At 49.3% G+C, this 9,809-nt stretch overlaps 2 protein-coding genes across 2 annotated transcripts; one reads left to right on the top strand and one right to left on the bottom strand.

Moving 5' to 3' along the window:
- The first annotated feature begins 1,067 nt into the window (after nt 1-1,067).
- Nucleotides 1,068-3,459, top strand: LOC123439313 (serine/threonine-protein kinase D6PKL1-like). Its single transcript, XM_045116051.1, has 2 exons — nt 1,068-2,247; nt 2,337-3,459. The coding sequence occupies exons 1-2, from the start codon at nt 1,223-1,225 to the stop codon at nt 3,214-3,216; spliced, it is 1,905 nt and encodes a 634-aa protein (XP_044971986.1). The 5' UTR covers nt 1,068-1,222; the 3' UTR covers nt 3,217-3,459.
- A 732-nt stretch (nt 3,460-4,191) lies between these two features.
- Nucleotides 4,192-9,208, bottom strand: LOC123439324 (ABC transporter E family member 2-like). The gene is made up of 11 exons (XM_045116058.1): nt 9,015-9,208; nt 8,442-8,527; nt 8,221-8,318; nt 8,021-8,138; nt 7,780-7,869; nt 7,111-7,415; nt 6,817-7,012; nt 6,556-6,738; nt 5,351-5,620; nt 4,582-4,827; nt 4,192-4,392 (listed from the first exon to the last, which is right to left on the bottom strand). The coding sequence occupies exons 1-11, from the start codon at nt 9,106-9,108 to the stop codon at nt 4,279-4,281; spliced, it is 1,800 nt and encodes a 599-aa protein (XP_044971993.1). The 5' UTR covers nt 9,109-9,208; the 3' UTR covers nt 4,192-4,278.
- Between the last annotated feature and the right edge of the window lie 601 nt (nt 9,209-9,809).

Raw genomic sequence — 9,809 nt, 5'->3', positions numbered from 1 at the left:
CTTCAGCTGCCGTAACTCTTTACCGTCTGCTTGGACCATCTTTCCCATCAGCCGTGTCTTTGGCATCTGCCTATTTCATCTTTGTCGGCTGCGAGCAGACGACAAAGAACACATTGATGTCAAAGAATATCTTTGCCATCAGCCAGTTTTTTGTCTTCTGTTTGCTGACAACTGACGGCAAAGAGTCTCTTTGCCATCAGCGAGCGGATGGCAAAGATGAGGGAGATAGCAAATTCCCTGATTCATGTAGTGTATGTCGGATCACTTTGGCAACCAATAAGCATATTGACTATATTTTCTTTCAAATGTATTTGTAATCATTTTAATTTTATTTGGTTTGTAAACTATGATATTTTATTTGGTATGGAACTATATGATTTTATTTCGTTACTTTGAGATTTTGTGTTGATATGTATATATAAAAGAGTAAAAAATGGCTTCATACCAGCCGAACGGACAAACATGTGTCCACACATTCGGCACACTACTGACACAAACACGAACGGGAACAAACAAGCCAACTCAAATGGATAAAAAAAAACCGACAAAATACACATCCATTTCGGTCCGTGGGTTGGAGTTGCTCTAACCAGCATGACTCCATCGTTCCCAACTAGGCCCGAGTCGCATACGTACCTCCTACACAAATTTGACGGTGATCTAAAAATAGAAGTATTTTAGACACGCTGGGGTGTGGTTTGTCCATGCTTTGGGAATTTCTGGCCCCGGCACACAGCGCATCCACATGATTGAGACGAGAGGCCGTGTCTGCCTGCCGCCTACGAGCTACTGGTTTGGTTTGCTTGTACCCTCGTTACCAAGCCCACTGCCGACCTCCAGTACACTCTCACATCCTTAACGGTAAAAAAATCCAATGTACTAAGCGGCAAGATCCAAGCGCGAAGCAGCAGCAGCAGAGGAGGAGAAGGACTAGACACGACCCGGCCCGGCCAGTACTGTTACTACTGCTGCCTCGCCTCGCCTCGCCTGCTCTGGCCTGCCATCATTGTCTCCACAACACACAAGACTACAAGAGAAGAAGAAGACGCGCTCTGTCCTCTACGAATTTACGCGCGGCCCGCCAGCCAGCCAGTCCCCTTCCCCCAACCTCTTTTGTCATCCTCCCGTTACTACACTACACTACACACCACCTCCATTACCATTACTCCGAGAGACGCTCGAGGACAAGGAGGAGGAGAGGTCAGCCAAGGAGGAGTGAGTGATGCAGTCATCGCGCCCTCCGCCGCACGCCAAGCCGCCGAGGTCAGCCACGAGCCACGCGCGCTCCCGCTCCCAGCTCGCGCAGGTGCGCCCGGATCCCGCCCACGACTTCGAGTTCCGCTTCGACTTCCTGCCCGACGCCTTCCGCTTCGACATGGACGTGGGCGGGGCCAAGCCGTCGCCCGCGCCCGCGCCCGCCGCCAAGGACAAGGAGGAGGTCCTTGCTCGGTTCGACAAGGTGAGGCTCAGCATTGCGTCCAGCGAGGAGGACGGGGCGCCGCCGAGGAGCTCCTTCTCCGGGGCCAGCCACCCGCCGGAGCCGGTCGACGAGATGGACCCCGTGCTCGTGGCCGTGGATCACGGGCGGGACGGCAAGAAGCCGGCGGCCAAGCCGGTGATCGTGTGGGACGCGTCCCCGCCGGTGAGCGGCGCGGCGAGCCCGCACAGCAGCATGGGCGACAGCTCCTCTGCCGGCGGGGCTGTCACGGCCACCTGCACCAGCATGGCGCCCAGCTGCACCGTCACGAGCCGGAGCGCCAAGACCAGCGTCAGCAGCAGCGCGGCCAGCGACTGGAGCAACGGCACGGCCGGCGCCGCCGGGAGCGGCGGCGGGGGCGGGAAGCCCCACAAGGGGGGCGATCCGCGGTGGAAGGCGGTCCTGGCCGCGCGCGCGCGGGACGGGCCCCTCGGGATGGGGGACTTCCGGCTGCTCCGCCGGCTCGGCTGCGGCGACATCGGGACGGTGTACCTCTCCGAGCTGAGCAAGGGCGGCGGCGCGGGGAGGGCGCCGTGGTTCGCCATGAAGGTGATGGACAAGGCGTCGCTGGAGAGCCGCCGGAAGCTGAGCCGCGCGGAGACGGAGCGCGAGATCCTGCAGCTGCTGGACCACCCCTTCCTCCCCACCCTCTACGCCCACTTCGAGACCGACAAGTTCGCCTGCCTCGTCATGGAGTTCTGCCCCGGCGGCGACCTCCACGCCCTCCGCCAGCGCCAGCCCGGCAAGCTCTTCCCCGAGCACGCCGCAAGGTACAGTTTCCATGCCCATGCCAATCTGTGCAACAACAATTCGCGTTCCAAGCAAGCACGACTGCGGGACATGACTCTCTTTCGCTCAGGTTCTATGCCGCCGAGGTGCTCCTTGCGCTGGAGTACCTGCACATGCTCGGCGTGGTGTACCGCGACCTGAAGCCGGAGAACGTCCTCGTCAGGGACGACGGCCACGTCATGCTCTCCGACTTCGACCTCTCCCTCCGCTGCGACGCCTCAACGACGCTGGTCCGGCCGTCGCTGCCCTGCAGCGCCTCCGGCCCCAACGGCGGCGCCTGCATCCAGCCAACCTGCTTCATGCCCAAGCTCTTCGGCAGCCGGAGCAGCAAGAAGAGCGCATCCGCGGCCTCCAGATCGAAGAGCAGCGAGCAGCAGCAGCAGGGCGCCATGCCAGAGCTCGTCGTGGAGCCGACCGGCGCGCGGTCCATGTCGTTCGTGGGCACGCACGAGTACCTGGCGCCGGAGATCATCAAGGGGGAGGGCCACGGCAGCGCGGTGGACTGGTGGACCTTCGGCGTGTTCCTGCACGAGCTCATGTACGGCAAGACGCCCTTCAAGGGGCAGACCAACCGGGCCACGCTCTTCAACGTCGTCGGCCAGCAGCTCCGGTTCCCGGAGGGCGGCCCGCCGACGAGTGGCGCCAGCAAGGACCTCATCAGGGGGCTGCTGGCCAAGGAGCCCCAGGGCCGGCTCGGCGTGAAGAGGGGAGCGGCCGAGATCAAGCAGCACCCATTCTTCGAGGGTGTCAACTGGGCGCTCATCCGGTGCAGCACGCCGCCAGGCGTGCCCAGGCCCGTGGAGCCCATGGCCGTCGCAGCAATGCCGGCCAAGTCGGCATCCATGGACAGGGTGGAGACGAATTACAACAGCAGCAAGAGGATGCCACCAGGGCCAGAAGCTCATCATGGGGAGTCTGGAGGGAAGTTCCTCGACTTTGAGTTCTTTTAGTTAGGGAGTTTGAGTTTGTGGCCTGAAAAATTGAAACTGTACCTCTTGTGTTTTAAATCTTATTAGAAATACCTGCTGTGGTCTGAGCTGCGGCTGTAGCTTCATAGTGTCAGTATTTGGCAATGACATACATGACCAGTTTTATTTGATCTTGTAGCTTTCCTCTTTCCTGAGCTTGTATAACATGTTAGTCAGGCCTCATGCCGAACATGAGAATTTTCAAGCGAAATCATGCATTCTAAAGACGCCAGATATTATTTCATGCAATACTGTTTTAGAAACTCTTAAAAAGGACAAACCCAGTGCTAGAAGGCCCCACAATCACCAGGGTCTGGCAAAGGATTATACGAGGCAGATTCTTATATGATTTTTTTAAAAATGGCAGGCAGATTGCAGGTTCAATGTTCACCAGGAAAACCCACTGCTTGTATTTCATGCCTGAATACAAGCTATGGGGCAAAAAACCTGGTACAACCCTATTACACAAAACGTAGTAGTCTCGTAAGCTCAAGCAACAATCAGTTCTTCAGAGAAAAGCTTAAAGCAGTTCTCAGCTCGGTGCTGAGGCTTGGACACCATCAAACGTCTTGCTTGATCTCTCAGCATCCTGCAATGACTGTGGCCCAAGTCCTGCAACCCAAAAGGTTGATAGATTAATTAAAGGTAAAGAGCGTACATGAATGGTGCAATCATAATGCAGCGCTGGTGCTTGACAGTGTTTGGATTCCTTACCGACAGAACACTCCAGGTTCAGGAGGGGTTCTAAAGGTTGGGATTACTTCTTCTGGCCCAGGCTCCTTGATCTGAATCTGATCCAACCTTGCAGCACTTCCTGCTTCCCCTTCTCTGCATTCCTTCACCAGATTCCATGGGAGGTTAACATGTTGCGCCTGCTGGCGGCGTTGGCCTGTCTCCTTGCTCCTACGTCCTCCATGTTGTCTTCCTCTTCGAGACGCCCCAGTCGTCGCTCCCTTGCCGTGTCTCTCCTCCCCCTTGGACAAATCCAGTTCAGTTTCTTCTCCAACAACAAGCAACCCAGGAGTATCAACCGTGGTGCCTGTATCACATGTAGTAGTAGGACCCTACAGACTTTTGTTCTTTGTCTTTCATAGAGTCCAGCTTGTTTATCCGTGGCCTATAGTTGGTTGGGTCTCTTCTAAATGTGATGTCAAGTTGCTGCCACAAGATAAACAAAAGAAAGAAAAATTAGTGGATGAAAACACCAACTGAAGTGTTCTTTTTATTCTGAAAGATAAAGGAAAAAATAGGTCCAAATTTGGAGTTGAAGTTTGGAAATAAGAAACCAACTTGAGTTGGTGCTGTTATTAATAACTTATGTTGACAACGCTGGGCAGCTGCACTTACCGATAGGAATTTATTCATCCCAGATAGTAAAGTCTGAGGTGCATTAGCAGTACAGTCTACAGAAGGCCGTCCCTCATAAACGATAACCTTGTCAGCTAAGTAGGTTGCCATGATGAAGTCATGCTCAACAACAAATGCAGTTTTCTTTGCATGAAGGATGAATCTTTTGATAACCTTTGAGGCAACAATGCGCTGCTCTGAGTCAAGGGATGCACTTGGTTCATCGATCAGATAAATATCTGCAGGCTGAAAAACAACTTCAAAGTTAGGGCTTATAGTGTTTATATTCTTAGTCTGAACAAACACAAGCATATGTTTGACAGGATTGAAGCTTTGTGCACACACTGACGAAGGACTTGTATCTGGTATACTGAAAATCCCACTTAAGCAGGGGGAAGTACATATGGATTGTGGGACATGCATATAGTATCCAAAATAGTAAACGATTTTAAACGACACAGTAACAAAAGGAAAAGGAAAAAGCAATGAAGTACATAAAATACCCAAAAGGCAGTCTCAGGCAAAGAGCAGTACATACTGATAGAGTAGGATATACATATGGTATCTATAAACAATTTTACATACTACAGTAACAAAACAAAAGGCAAAAAGGACAGTAAGTATTAAATAGGCAAAACCAATAATCCCTGAAGTCCTGAATCTTTTGAACACCACAGAACATGGAAACAATATATATGCTATTCTCTAATAAAGAAAATATATTTTATATAAAGCTATTAAAGAAAGTTCAGGCAAAAGAAGGAAATACCTTTCCAAGGCAAAGACATAATGCCACTCTTTGGCGTTCTCCACCCGATAAATTTGTAACTACCCGGTCCATGAGTTGCTCAATTTGTAGTGGTTTAATGACATCAGACCTGAATTGAGGATGAGCACAGGATTCTGGTATTTTCTGATGAAGCAATTGACTCACTGTACCCTGGAATTTTGTCTCAAGCTGCTGAGGCTTGTGGGACACATAAAACTTAGGAATTTCAATCTCAGCTCCTTCCACAGTATCTGGCTTCAGCCGCCCAGCCTGTACAGCCATAACAAATAGTGAATACAAGATACCAGATGTTTAACCTATTGGATGCAAATAGATTACTTCTTTTATCCAGATTAACTACGCATGACTTAAGGAATCTTGTAAATCACTACAAAATCAGAAGACATCTTGTGCATCATCATCACGAGGACTAGTAAAATCTTAATTTTGATAAAATGCACACTTTCCAGGAAGCTGACAGTAATAGAAGATACTTTTGACTTAGAAATGTAGAAAATAAAGTACTCCCTCCGTCTCAGTTTACAAGTCCGGCACATGTACCTAGCTCTTCAATTTGACCAACTTAATGAGAGGCATATATTACAAAAAATATATCATTAGAAACTTCAGATGTTCTATTTTCTAATGATATAATTTTTATGTTAAATAATATATTTTATATAAGTCAAATTGATGACCTAGGTATACGTGCATGCCTTCTAAACTGTGACGGAGGGAGTACAATGCATCAACCTGAGATCAGAATCTCAACTAACAGCAAACTCAACTGTATCCATTACGTTTCCATCAGCACTAAATTCAGGTTAGCGAAAAAACAGTAAATTTTGACACGGGTCATTTTTATACAGAACTTAGTGCTGATATGGCACTCTAGAACCAGAGTCGTTACTACTAGTAGACCTGTGTATTGCCTTTAGAATTTAAACATTACTAGGAAACTAGCTGTAGTTTTCAGAAAAGGTAGAGAAAACACGTCACAGCACCAGACACCATTACTTATTGCAACCTTGATATGGATCCTCATGGTATATGCCATGAGGACAAAATTTCGATTTATACAATTTATATTCCGACTGTTTTGTATTCATTCCAAGACTTTGAATGACTTGAACGATAAAAATGTTGACAGAGAGATCAGAGATGGGAAGTGGTGACTGGTGAGGAAGGAGTGAAGATAGACATACCAGCATTTTGATGAATGTAGTTTTCCCTGTCCCGTTCTCACCAAGCATCACAACAATCTGAGAATCAGTGAATTCACCTTCCATGACAGTGAGCTTGAAATTTCCAATTGTTTTGCTCATGGTAGGGTACTTGTACCGCTGGTATGTCTCAATTTCTTCAGCATTTTCCTGGGCTTCAACGATCTGAAAGTCGGCACTAACATAAGAACAAACTTCATCCTGAAAAGGGTTCTCAAATTCTGTGTGGATATGTTAGCTTACCTTAAATGTAAGTGATTCATCTCGAAACCGAAGATTTTCTGTTGGAACAAATCCAGCTAGGAAAACATTGATACCTTCTCGGACTGAAAATGGCAGCGTAACTACACCAAATGCTCCTGGTTTCCCATATGAACAGCAAATAAAATCGGACATGTAATCCAAGACACTCAAATCATGTTCCACAACGATTACATAGCTGAAAACAAAACCAGAACGTGAGCAGCTGATACTGAATTTCTAAAAGCTTATAGTTCAGAGTATTGGAAGACAATCATGGTAACAAATATGCATTACCTGTTTGCTCTAAGCAAGGACCTAATGACTTGTGCAGCTTTAAGCCTCTGCTTGACATCGAGGTAAACTGATGGTTCATCGAACATGTAAATTTCTGCACTTTGTGCAGCAGTGCCGGCTATGGCAAATCTCTGCAGCTCACCACCGGAAAGATCTTCTACATTCCGGTCCAGAACTTGGTTCAATTCAAGGTCAATGCACAATTGATCTTTCACACCCCTCTGGTCTAACTTGTCAAGTAGTTGACCGACATTCCCTTGAACTGCTTTCGGAATGCTTTCAACGTCTTGACGCTTTATGATTGCCTAGAGAAGTAGAGTGGGCTCAGAAATGTTAAATAGTGAAAACCACAGCACATAATAGTATACTGAAACAGACTGTCATAATATGCCATAATATGTGTTATGAAGTAACTAAGAGCACAGTAACAGCTCCAGGACCTCAACAATATTAGACTATGTACACTTCTATGGTTGAATGTATAGATGGAAGAGAACATTGCTACTAGTGTACTTCGATTGAATATTTGGGTGTACTGAAGATGCTTTATAACAATGTATATGGTGGTACAGAACAGAAAAACAACACAGCAAGTGGGCTGTGATTGTAAAGAGGATATCAAAAGCTTCCTATCTGTCTAAACGACTTAACACAGTAAGTAAAAAGCACCTTGAGATTATCCTCCAACAGACGCGTAAAGTAATTCTGAAGTTCAGACCCCCGGAAGTATGTAAGAATTTCCTGCCAGTCAGGCGGATTCTGCAAAACAAAAGAAAATACAAAGCTAAATAACAATCGCTTGTGCAGTTCATAGAAGAAGGACGAAACAAAACAAACTTTTTATCCCAAAAGTAAACTGAGGTGGTAGCAACACATGAAAAAGAAACAAGGTAGGAGGCAAGGATTATACATCGAATTTCCCCAAATTGGGTTTCAACTTGCCAGATAACACCTTAAGCGCTGTCGACTTTCCAATTCCATTGGCTCCAACAAGGCCCAAAACCTGGCCAGGTCTTGGAACAGGCAACCTGCAAGCGCTAGATCATCAGTAACTCTGGATAAGGGCAGCTTCAAGCATAACAGATGACAGCAACCTTTCGAGCAAATTACCTGTGCAATTTGAAGGTATTTGGGCCATAGCGATGTGTGGTATCTTTGTCTAAATCTTTTGGGAGGTTGATGATCTGAATGGCACCAAATGGGCATTTCTGAAGCAAGAATGCAGACAGCACAAGTGCATGAGAAGACAATTATTATACCTACAGTACATACACATATGGAACCACACATTTTAACAGCTAGATCATCGAGCCTAATTACAAGAAATGTACCTTGACGCAAATACCACAACCAATGCACAGCTCTTCAGAGATGAACGCTGTCTTGGACGCCGGAATAACTTCAATGCAATGCTTCCCTGCACAACAAACCACCGTCTCATGACGTTGTCATAACAATCCAGTGGAAGGCAGTTGAAGATACATACTACTAAGCATACTGAACCCCCTAAAAAAAGCATACTGAAGAGAAGCGTAGAATTGGTGCACATCACATGGAATAATCATGGCAAAACAACTATCACTAGCACGCAGTAGCACAAGCCGCCTCCTGCGCCTGCCTGAGGATGAGGAAGATACGGAAGGGAAGGTATCCCGACGCGATGGCGTCGAGCGTGGGGAATACGACTCCCGAGCCACCGGGGCGTAAACAAGTGGATTATATTCAGCGAACTGAGAGTCGATAGTAATCGGGCACAAATTGAGAGTTGATAGAAATCGAGGCTGTGCCCGATTCGCCGACGAACACGGAAACGCGCGCATCGTTCACCGCCGACCAGATTGAGAACACGACGCGAATAACAGATTTAGGGTTTTGCAGGAGAGCGCGGGGTGCTGGGTCCTCACCGGTCTTGACGACGGGGCAGCTCTTCCTGCACTCCTGGCGGCACTTCTTCGGCTTGCACCGGTCCTCGTTGATGATCGCGATACGCGCCGCCATCTGGGGATTGCCGGGGAGAGCCCTGGAGGCAGCGGCGTTCGACCGACTTGGGGACGTACGCGGAGGCGGTCGGACCTTCCTGGCTCTAGAGTCTAGACCAGCTTCTCTGAAACAAAAGGGTTTTTACACCAACTCGAACCAGCCGACCCATTTTGTCCGCACGCGTTTTAGGTCGCCGCGGACAGAAAAGATGACCCAACGCGATGACCTAAACGGACCCATGTCCGTTTTTGTCCGTCCGTGATCCATTTGTTGCCTAAATTTGGGCCGCATTTGCGTCAGTGCGGACATGAGACGGACGCGTGTGTCGTCCGCCCTTCTCCTCCCCCTGGCCCGCATGTCGGCAGCACATCGTCACCATTTCTCCTCAGAACACGAAAAACTTCCCGCCCCCCCCCCCCCCCGCGCGTGCGGCATGGATGACGACCTCGCCGCCGCCGATAGCCTAGCCTCCCTCGCCTTCGCCGACCCCGTCTCCGGCAAAGGCCACGGTGCCCAAGGTGCTGGAGGCGGGCAAGAAGAAGGTGTCGCTGACGGAGGAGCATCGCACCACGAGGCGTGCCGTCGAGTCGGCCAAGAGGAAAGCGCGTCAGCATGAACATGAAGCCCGGACGGAGGCGGCGGCCGCGGAGTCCCTCGTGATGGCCGCAGACAGAGAGTCTCTCGCCGCGCACCAAACCGATCTCGTCCGCGAGGCCACG

Source organism: Hordeum vulgare, chromosome 1H, assembly GCF_904849725.1.
Source record: "Hordeum vulgare subsp. vulgare chromosome 1H, MorexV3_pseudomolecules_assembly, whole genome shotgun sequence".
Taxonomy (NCBI): Eukaryota; Viridiplantae; Streptophyta; class Magnoliopsida; order Poales; family Poaceae; genus Hordeum; species Hordeum vulgare.
The sequence above is the reverse complement of the archived record's forward strand: the minus strand, read 5'-3'. Positions and strand labels throughout refer to the sequence as shown.